This window comes from Myodes glareolus, chromosome 10, assembly GCF_982192425.1.
Source record: "Myodes glareolus chromosome 10, mMyoGla1.1, whole genome shotgun sequence".
Lineage (NCBI taxonomy): Eukaryota > Metazoa > Chordata > Mammalia > Rodentia > Cricetidae > Myodes > Myodes glareolus.
In genome coordinates this window covers 62,834-88,076 of record NC_142035.1, presented here as the reverse complement: position 1 = coordinate 88,076, position 25,243 = coordinate 62,834, and the positions used below count along the sequence as shown (strand labels likewise).

At 41.4% G+C, this 25,243-nt stretch overlaps 1 protein-coding gene across 1 annotated transcript in view; it reads right to left on the bottom strand.

Annotated features, from left to right (window-relative positions):
• The window catches only part of LOC125405062 (uncharacterized), a 33,234-nt gene extending 12,695 nt beyond the window's left edge, over nucleotides 1-20,539 (bottom strand). The window contains exon 1 of the mRNA XM_087910891.1: nucleotides 20,384-20,539. Within this exon, the coding sequence (XP_087767017.1) occupies nucleotides 20,384-20,386 (3 nt within the window). The 5' untranslated portion in view covers nucleotides 20,387-20,539. The remainder of the gene's footprint in view (nucleotides 1-20,383) is intronic.
• Nucleotides 20,540-25,243: the final 4,704 nt, after the last annotated feature.

Below are 25,243 nucleotides of genomic sequence, written 5' to 3'. Positions count from 1 at the left end.
GTTTTGTAAGTCACAAGAAATTTTGAAAATGAGTTTATCCCCATTTTTTTGTGGCTCTTTGTATGTGAGAGACCAATTTTTTCATGTGCTTGCAGGTAACCAATAAAGAAGAGGGTGTCAGAGCCCCTGGATTTGGAGTAGCAGGTGGTTATAAGCCTCCCAACTTAGGAGTTGGGAATATGAACTCAGGTCATCCCCAAGAAGAATTTTTGCTGAGCAACCTGCTCAGCACCACAGTATTTTTACCCAATAAGCTAAATGCCTTTCATAAATTAACAACAATAAAAAACCTAAATAAATAAAGAAGTAAATTAACGGCCCTTGGAAATACAATACCAAGATGTTGGTAGCAATACCAAGATGTTGTCTATGGTAAATTTGCAGCATGAATTGTATATGATCCAAGGAAGATTCCCAACAATTTATAACAGGAAAGCTGATTACAAAGCTACATGCTAAGTGGAAACACAAAGAATCCTCAATGAAAAATACTACACACATTGACACAATGTGACTTCTATACTTACAACAAAGTTATAACAATTAAAAATGTGTACAATATTTGTGAAAGAATAAAAGGATGGTGAGAAAAAGTCAAGAATAAAAGCAGAAAGATATGGTGAACTTTTAATTAAAAGACTAAAGGAGCTCAGCCAGAAAAAGTGCGATGTTGACCAATGTTATCCAACTACCTACGGTTCTATGCATATAAAAACTAAATAAACAGACTTTATAACACCTACCAAATTAACTCAAACAGACACTAAAATTGTTGTTTCTGACCCTCCAGCTACAGATATTTCTTCCAAAGAGAAGTCCCATGTTCTAGAGCCCACTCTACAGATGGAGGTAATCTCCTGCTATGGCTCTGAAAACTCTCATGCCCCTTGAAGTTTCAGATAAACCCAGTCTCAAAGATGCCTACACACTAAACAATGTCAAAGAATAATCTAACGTCTATATAGATTATAGCACAAGCTGTGGAATCTATTTTATCCACCCACCTAACACCAAGCATACCAGAAAAATCTCTGCAGCTCAGAAACTCCGTTTCTCCTTTGCCTAGATGCAGACAGGGCCATGGTCTAGGAAATTTGTAATTTAGTAGAAATTCTTCCAGTCTTGTACACATTCCATTACACACTCAATGTGCAGTACAGCCAAACACAAGTCACACACTAACAGTAACTGTTGTTACTGTGTAACTATTGTTAAAGCAAAAAGAGGCCATGAATTAGAAAACAGTGAGGGTCATGTAGGGCTTAGAGGCAGGAAAGAGACTATATATGATCTAGTTATAATCTCAAAGAATTATTTTGAAAAGTTGAAACAGGCTTTATGACCATGTTCTCCAGAGACTAGGGATTTGTGTGAGAGCACATGAAGGGTTACTCATACCTTTGCTCCCAGGATGTGCATCTCAAATCATAAAAATAACAGTCTTGTTAGGCAAAGCCACATAATTTAGCCAGATCTTCTATTGTACTTGAACAAATGTAACTATAGTAATTTGGTTTCGTGATAGGGTCAGATTTTATCCTGATTCTTGATTGCCCTCATCTGTGAACACCAGTAAATGGTCAGTCAGGATATTTGTTGATCATCTAAACCTGACTACCTGATCCACATTGTTAACCTCAACTACTGCAAAGCAGGAAACCTTTCAACCTCCATCCTATCCCTCCCTTTCTGCATTGTGACTACATCAGCTTCAAAGTTGGTCATTGAACTCAATTTTTGAACAGGTCACTCTTCATTTTCCCAAATAAAAGCTAGAGATGTTGCAGGACACTCATTAACTGGTCTATGTTTCTAACCAGTCAAGTCCCAGCCTGGAAGATGCTGCAGAACTGTCTTCCCAGCACTGGACAGCAGAGGAAGGAGTAGGTATTCAAGTCAATTATCAACTTGATAGTGTGGTGCAAGCCTGGGATAGAGAAGGCATTGCTCTAAACAGAAATAAATCAATAGTACTTGAGAAAAAGAAATGAAATTCCTAATGACTGAGAAACATTGGAGAACAGAAACAAATAGAGATTAGAGCAGTAATGCAATTAAAGAAAATGAAATTTTCTTTTTCTTTTCTTTTTTAAGATTTATTTATTACATATACATTGTTCTGCTTGCATGTATACTTGCAGGCCAGAAGAGGGAACCAGATCTCATTACAGATGGTTGTGAGCCACTATGTGGTTGCTGGGAATTGAACTCAGGACCTCTGGAAGAGCAGTCAGTGTTCTTAACATCTGAGCCATCTCTCCAGCCCAGAAAATGAAATTTTCAAACATGATACAAGCAATTGGCATTTTTTAAATGATGAAAATGATTTATTTTTAAGATAAAAAACTTAGCTATATTGACTTAGAAAAAGAGTAAAAGAGTAGTCCCTTCCCTAGTAGAGGGAATGCCATTAATAAGAGACTGACAGATGTTGGCTGCTGAAATCTGTAACCTGACAGAATAACAGTCAAAGTTCTGTTTACCAATCTTTGTGTCAAGCAGGACTGAACATATTTGCACAGAAAAGTTCCTTAATTGGAAGATCTTTATTTGGCTCAAGCTAACCTCAATGTGGAAAAACTACTAATTTTGGTCTGCCTTCATTCACAGGACATGAATTAATACACGCTTGGAAATTACAAAACTACTCCCCCTGCCACAAACAAGTCCTTTTTCATAATTGTGACTCCAGCAGCTAATTGTTGACCTTGTTTCCCCTCTGCAGTGTACAACATGAACTATTTCTCCTAGTCTAGTCTGAAGGCAAAAGTTATGCTCCTCATGGAAATCTTTTCCTGTGACTGCAATAGATAGCTGATAATTTAAAAAATTTTTAAATTCCAAGGTTGTACAGTCATTTAAGAATGTAGGAAGTGTACTATAGAGGATAGCAAGGTCAATGACCTGGAGAGCAACAGACTGGGATCAAGGCTACTGGAGTCAACAACATAGGAGAGCTTGTTTCAGAAATACTTTTCTAAAAGGCTGGAAGTGCAGATGTTCTAGAAGTAATATGCCGTCCCAAGAAGAAATCACTCTACACATTTAAGAGTTTAATAAAGAAAAATTGCTTTAGTACTCGTATGCTTCACCTTACTCTAATGCTCAAAGAGGAGCCAGCCTAGAACAGACTTTGCATTACACACTTCCTGTCACTCTTATTTTAGGTTCAGGCTCCAGGTTACACTTTGAACAATTTAAATAGGGACAGGAACTTAGGCACATGGGAGATTTACACAGCAAAGATAGTCCCAGAATTATTTCTTAAGTATAACAGCGACATAAAATAGCAAGTCATTCTCCAGTGACAGGGTCCTGAGGTGGAGGTGCCAGAAGATGAGAAAGATAGGAAATGGAGAAGGTAGAGAAGATAAAGGCTGGGGTGAGGTGCTCCTGCACAAGCTATGCCTCTTACCAAGGAAGCTTCTTAAAAAGAACAGCATCATGTATGCTACTTCTAGCGGGGAACGGAAAGAAATGGGAGACTTTTATGAAGTCAGCAGAAACTGTCATGAGCTACTGCGGGTCAGGACGCAAATGCAGCAGATAGCAATTGATAATTCTGATGTCAACCCACCAGATGAATAATTCTCTGATGGAGGAGAACCTTGTTCAAGCAAGGCTTATGGAACTACTGACTCTGGAAACTGTTGCTTCTCTCTGTAATTCCACATGTGCAGAAACAACTGTGGTATCTCCCCAATATCTGCACTGTAATGTGTATCTCATGTGATATGTATATGTAATCTCATGATTATACCTCAATCTTAGGAGCACATATATCTATGAATAGTCAGGAAGATGACTTCTCATTAATCTGTATAATTTTGAAGAACAGAAATATACGAGGATATGCTTCATAACTAGATCTATTGTCCCGTGAGGACTGTAAGACACTTAAAAGTCTGTTTTGTTTTGTTTTTAACTCAGAATAACATAAGAAAACAACAATTTCCCCCAGTCTAAGACAGGCTACACACATTTAGCTGATCTGAAACCTCACAGCAATTCAAACTAGACTGAATGGTTTTGTATACATATCGTAATTTAAAACTTTACAGATATGAACAAGGACAGTCACAGGTGTCTAACCAAGGCTATTAATACAAAGCAATCTAAAATACTATGCCAATTCTTTGCTTACTAAAAGTCTAGCTGATAAAGACCACAATCACCCCCTGCATGAATTCCTCAGCAGCGTGTCTCACAAGGCAATGTGGCCCCAGGTTCAGGTTGGGAAACTAGGGACCTTGAGCTCAGGCACTGTCATGGTTACTCACTCCCCTCAGTTTAAGTAATTTTTTATTGCGGAAAGTTTGTTGTTGAAATAAGCTGTGGAACAAGGAGAATAAAACAATGAAGAGAACCTGAGCTGAAGAAGAATAAAAGGGAATGATCCTCAGATTGTATGAATCTTCTTACATAGGAAGTCGTTTTAAGCCCTGCTACTTTAAAAAGCATTTTCTCAGTGACCCTGGGTGCAGCCCTGAGAGCTGAACTCTCCCAGGCTGTAAAAGAAACTACCATACAATGGGACAAATTCAGGGAGGACTAATAAAATAATGCTGTACAAGGGGAACACAGTGTATCTTAAGAATGTTATTGACCAAGCTCACAGAGGCCTTGGGACTGATAACCATAGCTCCATGTGATGGGAAGAGCTGGATTCTCAGAATCTGAATCAACCCCTCCCCCAATGCCCTGGCCCCAGTGAGAAAGCTTAGGCTGGGGATGGGGAGGTGGTGGTGGTAGACCAGAGCCAAGACAGGCTCTCCTAGTAGCCCTAATAGAGATCAGGCCTTAGTTTCGGTTTACTAAAATGGGACAGGGCTAAACAGTCATCAGAAAAACCACAACTTAGGAGCAGGCATCCCAGTCTTCTGCTAGCTCATGATTATACCTCAATCTTAGGAGCATATATATCTATGAATAGTCAGGAAGATGACTTCTCATTAATCTGTTTTCTGAGACGTCAGCAAGGCTCACTGAACCTGTTGGATTCAGTTCTTTTCACTCACCAACCAACTTGGGATGATTGTTTTCAACTGCTCCATGGCCCCTTCTGCTGGCTCAGCACATGACCCCCAGTCTCCTGATAACTCAAGATAGCTTTCCTTACCCTGCTGCTAGAAGGTCCCTAAGCACTAGGACCCCCCCCCCCCCCAACCAATCAGGCCCCAGACTAATCTTTCCTCCACCAAACAGTCACAGATTAGTCTCTCCTCCCTGGAATTTCCCTAACTCTGCTTAAAAGGAGCTTGTGACCTTCTTTAGTGGTCGCCAAGTGCTACCCCAACATTGGAATCAACAAAGCACTCTTGTTATCGCATACATGGCTGTTGGTCTTTCCTTGGAGGCTTCTCTCAGACCCTAACAATTGGTGCGTTGTCCATAAAGTTCCCCAGGGAACCCCACCATGTAGAGTGTCTGATAACCTGGCTGGTTGGTAAGTGAAGTGAGCCCTCTTTGTCTGGTTCTGTTCTGTTCCTTGTTCTGTGGTCTGTGTCCCCCCCCCCAGGTGGCTCAAAATAACTGAATCTGTAGGCTGGGGTTTTGACTGATGGATACATTAGAGGCCACGTGGACTGGGAGATGTCCTGGGCCCACCTGGATGGGACAGAGGGTTCCTTTGGTTGAACAGGGAACTCCCCAGGGAGACGTGCCATCAGCCTGCTTTGGTTCTGGGTTTCTTTTTTAAGTGCTGTGCTGATGTATTTCTGTCAGTGTTATTTTTGTGTTTTCCTGTTGTTTGTAATGTTACCTCATTTACTTCTCTTAGGAGTGGGGCAGTCAAACTCAACTTCTTCCCTTGAGTCTTATTTTGGACCACTCCAAGGACTTTCAAACCCAAGTCAGTGACTCGGGGCTCATTATCTGGAGGGGGCGAAGGCATTCTTGATAAGGACATGGCAGGACTTTGGGTGCCTAACAGAGAACCTGTAGTTGATCATTGTGGTGGCTGAGGAAGCTGATTATCATTGGTTAGGGTGAAAAGAAAACCCTACTGCTAGTCTTAGATGCTTCTCGTGGTACAAGTTTTTCTGTGATGATGCAAATTTAGAGTTATCTCTGCTTTGGTATATGTATGTTTCTGTTCTTGTTTAAATATTAAAGGCATACAGTATTCTAGACTACTAAAGGAAACCACAAGAAGGACTTTGATAAAAAGTTTTCATGTCTGGAAAGTAAAAGAAAAGGCAGGATACTAAAATAATAGGGAGAAGAAAAATAAAAGAGAAGGCTGTCTGAGCAGAGATAGGAACCTGAGGATGTATAGTAAGTTGTAAAAGGCCAGAGGAGGTATGAGATTTGACCATGTTATGTTAATTCTCATTCGTTTTATTTAAAAACAAAAACAAACAAACAAACAAAAAAACCAAAAAACAAAGCTGATGATTCACTACAAAATGTTTGTGTTAGGAATGGGGTCATTCTCTTCAAAGGAGAGAGGGGGACAGACCACTGCCTACAGCACCCCTGTACCCTTTCTTTCTTTCTCCAGGCAACATGGAGAAAGGGTTCTTTTCTATCCCACCACTTTACCCCCAGGTACCCCAGAATGAGAGCTATGGGAAGGCGGGGGGGGGGGGGATGGAGGAGCTCCCCCCACACACCCCCATTCTCCAAGGGAGGAGTCACTAGCTGGGGATAATTCCATGGCCCTTCCATTGCATGCTGTGGTCCAACCTGATGCTGAGGGCAGGCAACATTTAGTCCACTGGCCCTTTGTCACCAGCAACCTTTATAACTGGAAATTAAAAAAATCCTAAGTTTTCTGAGACGCCAGCAAGGCTCACTGAACCTGTTGGATTCAGTTCTTTTCACTCACCAACCAACTTGGGATGATTGTTTTCAACTGCTCCAAGTCCTCTTTACTACTGAGGAGAGGGACAGGATTAGAATAGAAGTTTAGAAATTGGTTCCAGGCCCAGATGGAAGACTGGCCACCAAATCAGATCTCATAAATGTTGGGTTTTCTGTGATGTGACTCAGTTGGGATTCTACACAGAAAAATGTAGGGAGAGGCTGAAAGTCTACCTCCAGACTCTAATGGGGGGTTTCTGTCCAAAGTTACTCAGGTATGCCAGAGGCCTGAAGAAACACCAGGAGCATCCCTAGAGAGGCAGACAGAAGTTTATAAGACCTATACACCCTCGGATCTGGAAGCACCAGAAAATTGGTCTGTAGTCAGCCTGGCTTTTGTCAATCAGTCAGCACCAGATATCCACTATAAGTTGCAGAGACTACAAGGTTTTAAAGGTAAGAGGTTGGCTGAACTCATTGTGGCTGCTGAGAAATTATAGCGAAACCCCAAAGGAAAGGCAGACAAAGGGGCTTATGAAAGCTTTATAAAGACAGATTTGGAGTCTCATTCTGAGATTTTTCTATTTTTGGAGGTCAAGACTACATTGGGGACCTCTGCCAGAGCCAGCAGGCAAGGAAGGCGCAGCTGCCCATGACTAACCACCACCTGAGCCAGCGAGCAAGGAAGGTCCGCCTAGGCCTGACCTCTGCTGGAGCCAGCAAGCAAAGATGGCCCAGCCGCCTGCCCATGCTCCACCAGTGCCCCTAACCTCTGCTCTGCCATTGAGCGACATCTGTTGTGACTGGAACCATGGCCCTGACTCCACCACAAGGAGAGACCATCTGAGCCTAGCATTCACTGGCACGTGAAGGACTGACCACCAGAGACACAACCCTAACTACACCAATTGAAGGAAAAGATGGATAGACAACAAGGTAAGAACACACTGAACAACACAAAGGGGAACACAGCACCATGAAAAAAAAAAATCAGTGGCTCTACAGCAGCAAGACTTGAACACCTCAACACAGATGAAGCAGAAGATGACTGAAAAGTAACTTTAGGAAAATGTTTCAGGCCCTTAAAGAGGAAATGAAAAATTCCCTCAAAGTGGGGGAAAAGACAAACAAAAAATTGGAAGAAATCAAAAAATTCCTTAGAGAAAACCAAGTAAAAGCAATCAAACAGATGAAAAAAAAAAATGATTCAAGACTTGAAAACCAAAAATAGAAACAAAGAAAACACAAACCGAGGGAATTCTGGAAATGGAAATTATGAGTAAATGATCAGGAACCACAAATGCAAGCATAAACAGCAGAATACAAGAGATGGAAGAAAGAATCTAAGGTACTGAAGACACAACAGAGGAAAAGGATTCATAGGTCAAAGAAAATCTGGGACACCAAACTTAAGAATAACAGGAATAAAAGGAGGAAAAAGTACAACTTAAAGGCCCAGAAAATATACTCAACAAAATCATAGAAGAAAACTCTCCCAACCTAAAGAAGGATATGCCTATGAAGGTGAAAGATGCTTACAGAACACCAAACAGATTGGACCAAAAAAATGTCCCCTTGTTACACAATAGTCAAAACACTAAACATACATAATAAAGAATATTAAGAACTGAAAAGGAAAAAGTTCTGCATGAACATAAGGTCATGCAGAACACTATGATAAAAAGACCCAGACATTATTAAATTATATCTAGAAAACTTACATTATTTCAAATGATCAGTACTGAGTAATTCTTCAAGATGTAAGTATGTTACACAAAAGTTTTCAGTGCCTTTTGATGTTTGCAATGTCTCTTTACCAGCTACGCTTGTATCATCCATAAGGCTTTTAAACATTTTGACAGGTTTTCAGATGTTTTGATCAGGTATGCTCAACATATCCATTGTACATATTAGAAGATGAGAACACATTTCCAGAACATGTGGGATTAAAAAAAATCATATACCTAGAAATTTCAAAATCCTTAGAAGCAATACTTACTCTCTAAAACATGCAGTTTTCCTATCTCTGAAAAAATTCCAATTTTAAGTAATAAAATAAGTAATTTACTGAATTTCACAAATTCAGGAACTAATAAATATTCAACTGAGACATTGCTCAACATACAAAAACTGGCATCTACCATGTAGTCCAAATATACTTCTTCACACCAATTCCTGGAAGGTAAGAATGAATATTCCAAGACTGAAGTTCTGTGAATAAATTCATGGAGAACCTACCAAGACACCACAGCCTTTTTCCTATGCTACTTGTTACCATTCACAAGTTTCTTGTTTAAATTTTGTAAATTTATAAGGATTCCCTAAGACTTTCTTTTCATTTGTTTTTGAATACAATGAAAATAAAAGCAGATCCAGAAACTGTGAATCATTCCTCGAATTCCTTAGCTCAGGAGGCAGTGGGGTAATCAAATAGTAAGGCCCTGTCTCAAAGAAAGACAAAGAAAAAGCATATATTACATACACATGCATAATGAACTTCAAAGATATACTGAATTCTAGAATAAAAAAATGATTTCATGAGAATCAGGTGTGTCAGCCTGGTATACAGCATTAAGAGCCACTCCAGCCAGTTCTATACTAAGAACCAAATTCTGAATAATGATATGTTTTATTCCTGTTGTAGAGGAGTATGAAAAAAATGGAGCTTTGGTATCTGTTACACTCCAGGAGAAGACAGATACACGGTGGTAGTGGATTAAAAAGTGAGGTATAATTTAGCAAATGACTTTGCTTGCAAATGGAAGTAATCAACAAGGATACACATGAAATAGAAACAAAAGCCAACAAGTACTTATGAAGGAAAATAAAAATTAGAAAAATACAAACATGTAAGCAACTAAACCACCACGAAACCCAAGCATCCAGTCAAAAATTCTAAGTTACAGCTCCTTTCTCAGGACAGGGAAACATACTCAAGATTTCCAGCCTAACCCTCGAACAGATGAGTTTTTGACTCCGGTACTTATATAATGATGAACCCAAAGATGACTTGCTAGGAAGGCTAGAGGGCTATTAATGACTCTCTCAATGATCTTTCCCTTAACATGTCACAATCACAGACAGGGGATACCCATAAAGTTAGCAAGCTTAAAACATGCTCTTTATTTGATGTGACTGGAAGGATATTTAGATTGACTATACTTGCTTCCCCACATAGATATTATCCCACTGGATAAAGGAGAGCTTTTGACTTTTTGTATACATCATATTGGCCCTTTTGGCAGACAAATTCCTTGTTTAACAAATTTCATTTTAGAAGAACTATGACAACAAGTTCCAGAGACTACTATCACACCAGAAAGAACAAATCAGTTACGCATGATTCTGGCAGACACACCTGTGAAAACTGTGACTAAAGAAACTGCCACTGACCACCCCAGCCGGGTATGGGACTTTCTGGGAGGAGGTTCCTCAAAGACTAGGTGGGTAGGGACTGTGCAGTGACAAACAGAAACAGAGAGGAAGTTTGAATCTGAGTGTATTTTGCAGCTTTCAAGCAGGGGATTTTATACAAGAAAAACAGGCATTACAATTCTAAAAGATGTGTCCAGTGAAGCAATCAAAAAGAATAATTATCATAATCATCTAGCACAAGAAAACACAAAATCAATCAGGTATTACATTTCCTAAACAGTGAGTTCAAAGAATCAATTATGAATGGAACAGATAACATAATCACTAAACAGAACAAAATACAAAAAAAAAATCACTTACAGTTAATGGCAAACTTTCAGGAGTGAATTCAAAAAGTCTTCAAGGGCACTTGGTTATGATTCCTAGGTCTTGATCAAGTTAATAAATTTCCATGAGTAATACTTATCTAACATCTAGCTTCTGTCATATTAAAAATCCTCAAAGTTCAATTTAAAACTATATTTAAACAATGCTTTCTATACCCCAATGTCAGAGCCAACCTCATCTACACACACACACAGCCATACAAGTTCATATATTGTTGAGGTTATTCCATCAAAGTGTTATTTTGTAATTATGTAAATGATTATGAAGCAAAGCATTGAATCTCTCAGAGAAGTGGTCATGGCCAGTGACCCCATTTCAAAGGGTGGCTTCTTATCCAATTTTATCACTTAAAAATCTCGGCCCAGGCTATCAGGAACATCTCATAAATATAGAAAAGGAATAGAAGATAAAACAGACAATCTGCCATGAGAACTACGGCTCAGTATTTTTCTCCGGCTAGAGAGTTCCACAACCGGTTCCAGGAGACCTCCTCCCTTTGGAGTCTAAGGCCTCAGTCTGTGGAACTTGTCACACAGAATCTACTGGGGTTGGTGTGGCAAGAAACCTCTTCAGGAAATGTTTCATATCCATGATGATACTTCAGACCAGGATTATTATGTTCTGGATTCTTGGCTCTCACAACATCATTGACATTTTTCTGGAAGAGATTCTAGATACATTGCTCATAGACCAGAGATGGATGCCTCTGGAGACTCATCAGACTTCCCGATGCTTTTAGTTATCACTTGCTTTTTCATAGTATTAACACACAAAAAACTGAGAAACAACATTGGAAGCTAATCATGAAGGTTAATGGACTATTTGTTGCTCTTTCCACTAATAAAAGAAACAGTAAAACAGCAGCACTGATGAGCCTTACAGACCAGGCAGTGGTGACACACACCTTTAATCCCTGCAGACACACTAGTTTGCCATAGAAACAGGGCAGTAGTCGGGTACACCTTTAATCTCAGCCCTAGAGAGGAATATAAGATAGGAGGAAACAGCTCTCTCACACAGTCAGTCTCATTCTGAGGCTTCCTGGAGGCAGAATCGCCATTTTGGAATGAGGTAGCGGTAAGAACCAGTGGCTGGCTGTCTTACTTTTCTGACCTTCAGGCTAAACCTCAATTTCTGTCTCTGGGTTTTTATTAGTCATGGTACACATTATTTTACATTTCTTTTCATTTTTATAAAAGATTTTATTTATTTATTTATTTATTTATTTATTTATTTATTTATTTATTATGTATACAGTGTTCTGTCTGCATGTATGCCTGCAAGCCAGAAGAGGGCACTAGATCTCACCACAGATGGTTGTGTGCTACCACGTGGTTGCAGGAAATTGAACTCAGGGCCTTTGGAAGAGCACAGTGCTCTTAGCCACTGAGTCATTTCCAGCCCTATTTTACACTTCTTAGTATAACTAATAGTAGAGATGACTATTTTATAGTCCAGAAAACACAAAAAGGCAAAAAGTGCAGGAAGTGCCCACTTTCTATGGTGGTTCAGGAAAAGCAGCTTCCTGCAAAATTAGGCACAGGATAAAAATTAAGCACCCTGCATTAACAAGGAGGAAGCAAACAGCACTATCTGTGTCAGCAGTTTCACCAAAAACTGGCTGCATAAAAAAGGAAACATTTCAGACCTAAGAATACATTTTCTGCCCTACAGTAGTTTCAGAACCTAGGGAGTGGACCTGGTAAGTTTTTGTTCAAGGCTGAGAGGCTGAGAATTGTCTCATAACTCTGGCGGTCGCAGAGCCTTTTTCATCAGTGGAGTTGAGTGTAAACTAAATCCCTTCCTGATTGGATCAGATAATTAGCTAGTTAACTGTCTGTTATTCACATAAAATCGAGGGCTGAAAGTAAGCAGTTAGTTAGATCTTCCACCAAAAGCTGGAGTGTAAATTGTAAACAAAGTGTTAATTACTATTTTGAGTCAGAACAGGGAAACGCTGGTTCCAATAAGGGTCAGCGGGGAAAGCTTAACCTCTTGAAGGACTATGATATAATAAGGCCAGACACCTGCAATTCTGCGCTGTGAAAGTTCCTCCTGCGATCTTTCCACAAGGATATTGCGTCTGGCCAGTATGTCCTGTCAGTTGTGCTATTGATAGAGAACAGGCTTCAAACTTTTTCACTGTAAAATACGACAAAGACTGAACAATGAGAGCATGGTTTATATACCAGAACAATACATCTTCCTGATCATTCAAAAATGTACGTGCCCATAAGATGGAATATATACATGAGATAAACACACAAGCAATGGGAAAACACCCATAGCTGTTATGAAGGAAGAAATGCAGTTCTTAGGGAAGAAATGAAGTGGCACATGAGAAAAATACAGACAAGGAGCAACTGGTTATCTAGTTAGTAACCTCACAGTCTTCCTAGGTGGGGTTCCCCATCAGAGAGTCATTCATCTGGTGGGCTGATAATCTAAACACTAGTTATCACCTGCTGTATACTTTCACAGCCTGCCTCATGAACACTGATTCAAAAATACTCAATAAAATACTGGCAAACTGAATCCAAGAACACATGAAAAATATCATCCATCATAACCAGGTAGGCTTCATCCCAGAAATGCAGGGATGGTTCAATATATTAAAATCTGTCAATGTAATCCACCATATAAACAAACTGAAAGAAAAAAAAACATGATCATCATCTCATTTGCAAACCAAATGCAAGAGAGCAGATTTTTAAAGAAACAATGTATGATTTGTATTAAAAACCTAAAGCAATTTGTTTTACTCTAATCGCTTTATAAGTCATAAGAACTTTTGAAAACAAATTTATCCCCATTTTTATGTAAATGTTTGTGTGTTTGAGAGAATGTCTTCCATGTGTGTACAGGTGACACGCAAGAAAAGAGGCTATCATATCCCATGAACCTGGAGTACCAGGTAGTTATGAGCCTCCTGATTTGGGTGTTTGGATCTGAATGCAGGTCATCCCCAGGAAGAATAAGGGCTGTCAAGCCCAATAATACTTTTTAGCCAATAATCTAAAAGTCTCTCACAGACTAACAATAACAAAGCCTAAATAAATAAAGTATATAAATGATCTTAGGGAACATGATGCATCAATCTTAAAATGTTGCTTATGGTCAATTTGCACCATAAATCAAATATATTCCAAAGACAATGCCCAACAGTTTATAACAGGAAAACTAATTCCAAAGCTACGTGCGAAGTGGAAACACCCAGAATGCTCGATGGGATTATGAAAACCAGTACACACATTGGCACAATATGACTGAAATATTTACTACAAAAGATAAAACAATGAAGAATGTGTACAATATTTATGAAAGAATAAAAAGGATGAAGAGAAAAGGCCAACAACGAAAGCAGGAAAATATACCTAACTTTTAATCAAATGAACAAAGGAACTGAGCCAGGAAAACTGTTGACCAATTTACCAGCTACCTTTGATTCTATGTGTATAGAAATTAAATAAACACAGATTTCACAACTCCAACAAAATTAACTCAAAGTGACCCCTAAACTTTTAACTTTCTGATATTTCTTCCAGAGAGGCCCATCCATGCTCTAGAGCCCTCCCTGGAAATGGAGGTGATTTCCTCCAGAGCCTACTATGCCTCTACAGACCCTCATGCCCGCTTATGGCTTCAGGCAAATCCAGCCCCAAAGACACCCAATAACAAAACAATGGTAAAGAGAAATTTAGTGTCTGCTCCCTACCACACGGACTATTATGTTACAAGACATGGCATCTGCCCTATCCACCTGTCTAACATCATACAAACCTGAGATACCTCTACAGCTCAGAAACTTCTTTTGTGCCCTGGAACTGAACTTCACTGAATTACACCGTGATGGCTGACAGTAGCAGAAAGTTAAAACATCGTATGTTGTAGAATATTATTTTAAGGTGTGTTACTTTTGTTTATGTTGCATTTGTTTAACTCTGTGAAGCTCTATTACTTTGCCTGTCTGAAACACCTGATTGTCTAATAAAGAACTGAATGGCCAATAGTTAGGCAGGAGAAAGAAATGGGTGGGAATGGAAAGCAGAGAGAATAAATAGAAGAGAGAAAGGAGCAGAAAGAAAAAGGAGGATATCAGTCACCCAGCTACACAGCAAGCCAAGGAGTAAGAAATAATGAAAGGTATACAGAAATAGAGAAAGGTCGAATCCCAGAGGCAGAAGATAGATGGGATAATTTAAAGTTAAGAAAAGCTGGCTAGAAACAAGCCAAGACCAGACATTTATAATTAAGAGTAAGTCTCCATGTGTGATGTATTAGGAAGTTGGGTGGCCGACCCCCAAAAAGAACAAAAACAATCATAATCATGTATTGCTGAAGGATGATGACCATCATCTCCTTTCTACCAGTTTCTAAACTATCTTTAACATTTGTAACCTGAAAGTGGAATGTAACATTCAGAAATTCTAAAAAGCAGACCTTCAGTTTTCCAATCTGTCTTCCCACTGCACATCAAAAGCAATGCCTATGTGTGCACAATGGACAGTTATATTACAAGTCCCCCATGGGGAGGGTGGCAGGGCCTCTCCCTCCCCAGGGAATCCACACTCAACAAGGCTCAGAGGTCAAGGGCCACTGCCCAGGTCACCATAGTAACCAACAGAACCTCAATCTGGTTCATGATCCATCCCAGTTCAGGCAGCTCAGATTCTGATAGCTCAGTCAACCTCTCTTCCTGTCTGGGGACAGTAGCCCCCACATTCACTATGACATGGCTTGTGGTCCTTACAGCAGAACAAGAAGTGAATCCTGGAAAGAACCTGTAAACTACCTTTCACTGGTTGTAACATGAAGGGCTAGATGGTTGGGGTATCTGTCCCGCCGGGTACCCCACAACCCGCAAGCCCCAAAGAAAATTACACACAGGACTCCATAAGATTATAAACTGATTGGCCCATTAGCTCAGTCTTCTTATTAACTAATTTTTAAAGCTTATATTAACCCATTATTCTGATCTATGTTAGCCATATGGCTTGGTACCTTTTTCAGCTGGGCAGGTTACATCCTGCCTCTTCGGTGATCTGGGCAGGAATGGCGGAGGGAGTTTCCTGCTTCCCGAATACTCCCAGTCTCTTTGCTCCACCCCTACTTCCTGTCTGGCTTTCCTGCCTATAATGCCTACCTGGCCAAACAGCGATTTATTAAAATATGATTGACACAATACAGACAATTCTCCCACATCAACTGGTGCTCCTGATTGCTAAGTCTTCCCAAAGTTCATCATTACTTAGGACCACCCAGCTGAGCTTCAGGACATTAGCAGTTACCCTACTGGGTGAGCAGAAATCAAATGACTCAGACTGCCCAAGCCTTCCCAGCTCTGCCCTTCCACACTAAGACAGGGCCATAATCTGAGAAATTTGTAGTTTAGTAACATTCTTCCATTCTCCTAGAACATTTCCTGTTCCTCTTCTAAGGCACAGAGTCCTATGTGTGCACATTTCATTGCACACTCAATGTTCATAGCTAGGAGGTCCTGCAACCAAACGCAGGTCACATTCAAAGAGTAACTGTTGGTAAACAAAATGCGGTCAATGAAGAATCTATGGCAGGGCTTACAGGCAGGAAAGAGAGAGTGGAAATGATGTAGTTTTAATCCCCTCAAAATATGTTAAAAAGTTGAAACTGGTCATGTGCTCTAGAGACTATGGATCTGTATGAGAGCACACAAAGTATTACTTATGCCATTTTTCTTGGGGTTATACATCTTAAACCTGGAAAACACAGTCATTTTACGCAGGGCCACATTTTATCCAGTTCTTCAATTTTGCTTGAACTACTGTAACTACAGTAATTTGGTTCCATGAAAATTCAGTTCTTTATCCAGATTCTTGATTGCCTGGTTTATGAAACCATGAAGTGGTCAGTCTGGACATTTATGGAACATCTGAAATTGATTCCCTCACTACGCACTGCTAATGTCAACTACTGTCGCAGCAGGAGAGTTTTCACCCTCCTTGCCCATTCTTTTGTGTGCTGTGACTATACTTGCTCAACAGTTGGCCAGTGAACTCAATTCTCACATAGGTCCCACTTCATTTGTAAATTCACAATAAAATCTAGAGAAGTTGGAGGATACTCAATCACTGGTCTATTTTTTTTCTTTCCACAAACCAGTCAACATTTAGCCTGGAGGAATTGCAGAGCTGGCTTCCCAGCACTGAGCAGCAGAGGCAGGATTAGGTGTTCAAAGCAATTCTCAATTATATAGTGTGAGGCATGCCTGAGCTACAGGAGACATTGATTGAAACCAGTAGTTCTCAACCTTCCTAATGCTTTAATTCTCTAATACAGTTCCTCATGATATGGTAACCCCTCCCAGTCCCAGCTATAAAATTACTATCACTCTTGCTACAGTTATGAATTATAAAATAAATATCTGTGTTTTTCAATGGCTATAAGGCCAGTCCTGTGATAGGGTCATTTGATCCCCCAAAGGGAGCTGTGACAGGTTGAGAACCACCCCCTAAACTGATATAAATAAATAAATAAATAAATATAGCACTTCAGAAAAAATGGAATGAAATTCTTAAATCAGGACACATTGGAAAATAGAAACAAATAGAGATTAGAGCAATAATGCATTTAAAGAAAATGAAAGTTTAAAAAAATGATACCAATAATTGACTTTTTAAAATGACAAAAGTAATTGGAAGAACACTGCTGAGTGCCTTGCTCTTAAAGGGTCCGATGACCTGGGACAGATGTGTGAAGTCTTTGAAAGGAAGAATAGTCTGACCACCTGTTTCAAACAAGTGGCCCCAGATAGCCTGAGTCATTTTTATTTATACTGTTTCAATAGTTTGCATGAACAGTTTTACAGTCATATTTGTTTCCTTAAGTTTCTAATAATAATTACAATAATGCCAATTTGTTCTCTTATCTCCTTCCCTTTCCGTCCCTCAACTTCTCCACCAGTAATCATTACCTACTTGATTTGTAGCTTTAATATCAGAAGCATAAGCAGTATAGCAAGCAACAAAAGAAGTTTTCTAACTAGGCACACCTACAGGTGGAACAGTGTGCCCAGTTGGCAACATTTGCAGTCACATCATGATGCAAAGTAAAAGAGAATTTCAGCTCAAATCTAAAATCAACTCAGTCAAGGCTGAATAACTTAAGTCTATATTTTATACTACTCTATCTCCTATTGGGGACATACCAGGCTTCTTCCTATCACCCTGTAAGCCACATAACTAAAAGGTTTGCTCTTAACAGTTGGCACTGCTGGTATCCCTCATTCTCATACCCCTTCCTCTCAGCTTCCTGCAACACTGGCTCCTGCAGTATTGACACAGTTAGAGAAATGAGGGCATTGTGGGTTTCTAGGATTCTACTTCATTCCCTGTTCTTAAATTCTTCCCATTAACTCTTGATATCATCTACTCGTTTGCATTACTCTTGAGACTCCTGTGGTTAGAATCATTCTCTCCAGGACAATCGAGCAGACATGGAATGTCTTGAACTACTGTGACTCTTTCAGACCACTCACAAGGTGCTTTGGAAAGGCAGCATCCTGTTCTTGAGAATCCTGAATTCAAGGTAACACTTGAAACAACAAAGGCTTTAAGAGCTGAATCAGATCCACTGTATATTTTTAACAACATTCCCCTCTGGCTCACCCAGAGGAGGATCATCAGGGGAAGGTTTTCCTAATAAAATACTCATTTCGTCTATCGCTCTAAGAAAGTGAAACTAAAGGCAATCAACAATAATTTTTGTAAGGAAAGCAAGGAGAGCAGGCAGCAATATGTTCCTGGAGTCGTGCCCAGAATTACACAGCAAACTATCTATTGGCCTTACCAAAAATGTTTTAAATTTTCCTAGGCCTTGCCAAAAGGAAAACTTATTCATGTTATTCTCAGGCCTTGCCGCCCAGTGAAGTCATATGGTTCCCGGCACTAATGAGTGCCATTAATAAGAGACTGTATGACTCTGTCCCATGTAAAATGTTAGCTGCTGAGTGCTGTAAGCTGACACAGATTTCCAGCCAATGGCCTGTGTCTCAAACCTTTGAGCGAACTTACTGTGTCAACCAGGATTGCACACATCTGCAAAGCAGAGCTCCACAATTGGAAACTGAATACTCAATAGTTCAAGCTACCCTCCCTAAATTGTACACCCATCAATTCTGTCTGTCTTCATTCACATGGAAGGAATTAATGCATGCTGGGAAATTACACAGAATGTTATTCACCCTGTCCTATCAGGTCATTCTTTATGATGAAGACCCCTGCAGCTTCAGTCTGTGATCTAGCTATTGTCTAGTACATTTCCCCCTGCAGTGTATACAGTACACTGATCTTCTTCCATTCTACAGGGAGAAGCCATGCTCCACAGGGAAATCCTTTTCCTGTCACTGCAATGGATAGCCCACTATGTGACTCAAACTGGTAATTTTAGAACTGTGGTGCTGCAGACCTGTAAACTAAGGATTGAGGGTAGTCAGTCGGGAGGAGAGCCAAGGGCAATGCCCTGTGGGGCTACAGACAGGGTTCATGTCCACCTCAATCAATATGGAAGACCTTAACTCAAAATGATTTTCAAAAAAGACTAGAGATGCAGCTGTTCTAGAATTAATATACCTTCATGGCACACCAGGACTTAATGTTGACTGTACCTGGAATGGCCCCTTGACAGCATTTAGAGGTCTGTCTTTTAATGAAGGGATGGGCCTTTCTGCTGGCTGTAAATCAGGGTTGTCTCCCTTGTTATGGGAATTCAGCTCTAAAGGTGGTTAATACTGTTTAACAAACTTTCCATCTTCCCATACCATTCTCTAGCAGGCATAGTTAGTGTACTACTTATCTTTGGGGTATTTGGGATGGAGCCCGCCCTTACCTAAATTCTACTTTGTGACTTAAGTTCTCCTAAGAATGGGTAAATCCTTATACCATCAGTTCTATTACAATTACTTCTACTCTTCTACATCACAGTTTGGCCGTGGAGTGCTACTCTATGTGATGTTAAGTTGGGAGCGTCACCCCCGCCCTTGGCATCCATCCCAGCCCCCTGGCCTAGGAGTTGCGTTGGTCTGGACTCCAAATCCCAGCATTCCAGGGAGGGTTCAGGACCACTCCCACAGGGTGTTTACATGGGCGCCCAGAGGAAGAACACGTGGTCCCGGGTTTTGCACGTGCTCCTCGGTTTTCTTTCTCCCCTGCCGTGCTCTGCTCCCCCCCCCCCCGAAAGTGTGCACTTAATAAAACATGGGCATTTTAATTTGGTTTGATTTGACCTGATTGGATTTCTTTGCGCCGGCGGAGCTGCTCGTCTTGGGACGTTTCCTAACACTCTACACAGGAGATAATCGTTTACAAGCCCCACAAAATTAACTCCAGGCGGATCCGAAACCTAAATGTTAAATGTTAAAACTGCAGAACTTTTGGAAGCTGCTAGAGATCAGGGTTCTCCGAGCTTGGCAAATTTGCCTTCCACACTGACAATACCAGGACTACAGGCGCCTGCCTTTCATAGTGACGTCAACAACAAGGATATTTCTAAGTACCGTCCTGCTCCCAAAGCTGTGTGCAGATGCAGCCGGCGGAGTGAGGTTATTCAGGGGCTGCCTCCCTGGGCCAGGGAGTTGCAAGGATCACGCAGGACCACACAGAACCAGCAGGAACACGCCGAACTCTGTGTCTAGCCCCCAGACTCCCAGCAAACCAAGGGAGGACTCACCAAACCACCTCTCGCAGCTCAGTCAGCCGCGCCACACAGTCTAGAGACAGCATCCTCTTTCTCACCAAGGCCAGCCACTTCTCCCTATCCGTGGAGAACAGGCTCTTTTACTCACCATGGTGCAGCAGCCAAGCTAACCCGCCTTCTCACCAAGGTGGAGCCCAAAGCACAACACACGGGACAACTTCCGACTTCCACAGGAAACAAGCTTTGGCTCCCAGAAGTACCCTCCCATCTGACTGGTGGGTCCGCAAGAGGCTCTGATTGGAGAGTGAGGCCTGAATGACAGGACCGGTGAGCTGAAGGCAGGATGCACAGTAGTTCCTAGCCCTGGCTTCCAATCTAAGGACCTACCTATCCAGGTTGGCTGGAGATTTGTGCCAAATTCAACACCAATGGGTTCAGTTTTACAAATTCAGAAGGAGGCTACTCAGATAGGTTTGCACAAGAGGAACACTGGGTAACTCAAGGGCATTATAAACTAGTCCACAGTGGCCTTGGGATGAATAACCACAGCCCCAACTGTAGAAAAAACGTGGGTTCTCAGGATCTGATGCCACCCCTCTGCCAAAGACCCTGGCCCCAGATCATTACCAACTCTACCAAGCAATTTCCTAGTTTTAGAGAAGGCGTTCTCTTACTTTCTCAATACATCAGGACCTTAGATAAAAATTCCAAGGACTACATAGGTTGCCAAACTCAAAGGGGCCTAGTTTCAAGTGTCTTCTAGAAGTTCTCCACTTCAAATTTGACGTTTAGATGTAAAATTCATTTGGAGTTAATTTGTGGAGGTTGTAAATGCATCTCAAATACTGGGTAGCACGCCACTACTAAGCTGTGATGTAGAAGAGCAGAATTGGTGCTATAAAGGATTTACCAATGATTAGGAAGGAAGGAGATAGTCACACAAAGTAGAATTTAGCTAAGGCAAGGCTGGCTCTAAAATAACACAAAGATAAGTAGTATGTTAACAAGTGCTGTTAGAGATTAGGACGCTAGGATGTAAATGTTCATTTACCTTTTTTTTGTTAAAAATTTCCACCTCTTCCCCGCCTCCCTTTTCCCTCCCCCTCCCCACCTCCCCTTTCCCACCTCCCCCTCCCTCTCTAGTCTTAAGAGCAGTCAGGGTTCCCTGCCCTGTGGGAAGTCCAAGGTCCTCCCCGCTCCATACAGGTCTTTAAAGGTGAGCATCCAAACAAACCAGGCTCCCACAAAGTCAGTCCATGCAGTAGAATAAAATCCCAGTGCCATTGTCCTTGGCTTCTCAGTCAGCCTTCATTGCCAGCCACGTTCAGAGTGTCCATTTTGATCACATGCTCCATCACTCCCAGTCCAGCTGGCCTTGGTGAGCTCCCATTAGATCAGTCCCACCGTCTCAGTGGGTGGACACACCCCTCGTGGACCTGACTTACTTGCTCATGTTCTCCCACCTTCTGCTCCTCATTTGGACCTTGGGAGCTAAGACAAGTGCTCCAATGTGGGTCTCTGTCTCTATCTCCATCCATCGCCAGATGAAGGTTCTATGGTGATATGCAAGATATTCATCAGTGTGGCTATGGGACAAGGCCAGTTCAGGCACTCTTTACTCTGCTGCCCAAGGAACACTCTGGGGACCTCTTCATGGACCTGGGAACCCCTCTAGAGTCAAGTCTCTTGCAAACCCTAAAATGGCTCCCTTAATTAAGATATTTACTTCCCTGTTCCCATATCCACCCCTCCTTCATCCCACCTATCCCATTCCCCCAAGCTCTCCCGAATCCCCCCTTCTCCCTTCTCTCTACCCATCTCCCCTTACATTCACCCCCTCACTTCCCCATGCACCCACGTTTTGCCTGGCAATCTTGTCTACTTCCAATATCCAGGAGGATAACTATATGATTTTCTTTGGGTTCACCTTCTTATTTAGCTTCTCTAGGATCACGAATTATAGGCTCAATGTCCTTTAATTATGGCTAGAATCCACTTATGAGTGAGTACATACCATATTTCTCCTTTTGGATCTGGGTTACCTCACTCAGGAAAGCGTTTTCTATTTCCATCCATTTGCATGCAAAATTCAAGATGTCATTGTTTTTTACTGCTGAGTAAAATTCTAATGTGTATATGTTCCACACCCTCTTTAACCATTCTTCTATTGAGGGGCACCTAGGTTGTTTCCAGGTTTTGGCTATTACAAATAGTGCTGCTATGAGCATAGTTGAACAAATGCTTTTGTAGTATGACAGAGCATCTCTTGGGTGTATTCCCAAGAGTGGAATTGCTGGGTCGTGAGGTAGGTTGACTCCCAGTTTCCTGAGAAACCTCCACACTGATTTCCACAGTGGTTGCACAAGTTTGCATTCCCACCAACAATGGATGAGTGTTCCCCTTACTCCACATCCTCTCCAGCATAGGCTATCATTGGTGTTTTTGATTTTAGCTATTCTGACAGGTGTAAGATGGTATCTCAAAGTTGTTTTGATTTGCATTTCCCTGATGGCTAAGGAGGTTGAGCATGACCTTAAGTATCTTTTGGTCATTCGAAGTTCTTCTGTTGAGAATTCTCTGTTCAGTTCAGTACCCCATTTTTAAATTGGGTTAATTAGAGATTTAGTGTCTAGTTTCTTTAGTTCTTTGTATATTTTGGAGATCAGACCTTTGTTGGATGCGAATTTGGTGACGATATTCTCCTAATCATAGGTTGCCTTTTTGTCTTAGTGACAGTATCCTTTGCTTTACAGAAGCTTCTCAGTTTCAGGAGGTCCCATTTATTAATTGTTGCTCTTATTGTCTATGCTGCTAGGGTTTCTCCTAGGAAGTGATCTCCTGTGCCCATGTGTTGTAGACTACTTCCCACTTTCTCTTCTATCAGGTTCAGTGTGGTCAGATTAATACTGAGGTCTTTAATCCATTTGGACTTGAGTTTTGTGCATGGTGATAGATATGGATCTATTTTCATTCTTCTACAGGTTGACATCCAGTTATGCCAGCAGCATTTGTTGAAGATGCTTTCTTTCTTCCATTGTATAGTTTTAGCTCCTTTGTCGAAAATCAGGTGTTCATAGGTTTTTGGATTAAGTTCTGGGTCTTCAATTTGATTCCATTGGCCAACATCTCTGTTTTTGTGCCAATACCAAGCTGTTTTCATTACTGTAGCTCTGTAATAGAGTTTGAAGTCAGGGATGGTAATGCCTCCGGAAGTACTTTTATTGTATAAGATTGTTTTGGCTATCCTGGGTTTTTTGTTTTGCCATATAAAGTTGATTATTGTTCTCTCAAGGTCTGTGAAGAATTTTGATGAAGGTGGCACTTGCTGCCGTGCCCAAAGAGCCTGTTGCTGCTGTGCCGTCTGCACACCCATCTGCAAGCCCTCTGCACCCCTTTTGGCCACCTAGTCCCGACAAGCCCTACCTGCTCAATGCTCCTGAACCTGGCTCAGTCATACCAGATCAAGTCAGGTGGCCGACCAGCCCACCCATCAATCCCCCTGCCAGCTGGGCCCTCCTCATTCCTCTGCCACAGCCTGGAGCAAGGATCCAGAGCCAGAAGTGTCCAGCCTTCTCTGCCTTCCATCTCCTTCCTCATTGAACACCCTCATTGTGCCCCAACGTGCCCCTCATTCCTGCAAATCATTTGTGTCCCCAGTGGAGGAGGCATGGTGCTTGGTGTGGGAAGATGGGTGCCTGGGTTGTGAGTAGGGGTGGGGGTGGGAATGTAGTGTTGTGGGATGGGGTGAAATGCTGAGTTTAAGACCATGTCCGGGCTGCAATTTGGCTGCTCTCTTTTTTTTATTCTGAATGGGTGTGTCATGCTTTGTTGATACTCATTGAGTCTTGCTCCTTTATGAATAAGAGAGAAGAGGAGTGGATTGGGGGGTGAAGAGGACATGGGGGGAGGGAACTGGAGAAGAGGAATGGGGTAAATCACACTTGGGCTATAAAATCAATGAAAAAATTATTTTAAAAAGATTTATATTATCTATAACCATATGATGTCAATTTTTCTGCTTTTAGTCTTGTACATACATATGCATGCAGGTGTCTAGGCAGGCCAGAGAAATGGGATCATTTTAACAGGAATTACAGTAGGTTGTTAGTCTCTGCACTAGAGTCCTGGGAATGAACTTTATTTAACTGAAGTGCTGCTTTCTAGACCAGGCTGGCATTTAAGTTGGCTCTACTCTGGTGTAGGAGGACCTGCTGTATTTGTGTTGCTTTCATTTTTTGAATAAAGGAACTGTCTTGGCCTTTTGATAGGGCTGCCCTTAGGTGGGTAGAGTAGACAGAACAGAATGTTGGGAAGAAGGGAAGTGTGGCAGACGCCATGGCTCTCCTGCCTGAGAGAGACTGGTTATACTCATGCCGGTAAGCCAGTCAAGTTTCGATACACATTAATGGAGATGGGGTATTCAAGGTATGAGAGTTAGCCAATAAGAAGCTAGAGCTAATGGGCCAGGCAGTAATTTAATTAATCCAATTTCTGTGTGGTTATTTTTGGGGCTAAGCTAGCCGGGAACCAGGAATGCCACAAGCTCCTCCTACAATAGATTGGCCCATCAACATGGTCAACTAACTCCACATAAAACCTGAGAGGGCTTTAAAAGAAATTCTAGACACAAATATAGAGTTTAACACAGCCTTTTGCTGTTTGCTGGTAGGGTGCCACAGAGAAACTTTCCCGACTCAGCAATAGCAGCAGGAAAAAAAGCTGCACCATTTTAAAACACGGCTTCCTGGGTTGTGCTGCTGGTACAAATGCAAGCTCTTAAGCATTTAAATGGCATTAGTGGGCCCGGATGTTTGTGTGCCCACTCTGGATCAGGAACAAAGTACCTGAGACCATGCCTTCGACTTAGCGCTCCTTGCCTGAGCAGATGGCGGGATCAGCATTACTAGGCATGCACAAGCAGGAGAACATGGCAAATTTCTGCCGCCATACAGAGAGATGTTTCCAGGCTGCACAGTGCTCTGTGTGACAGATTTGGCTGTATGTGCTG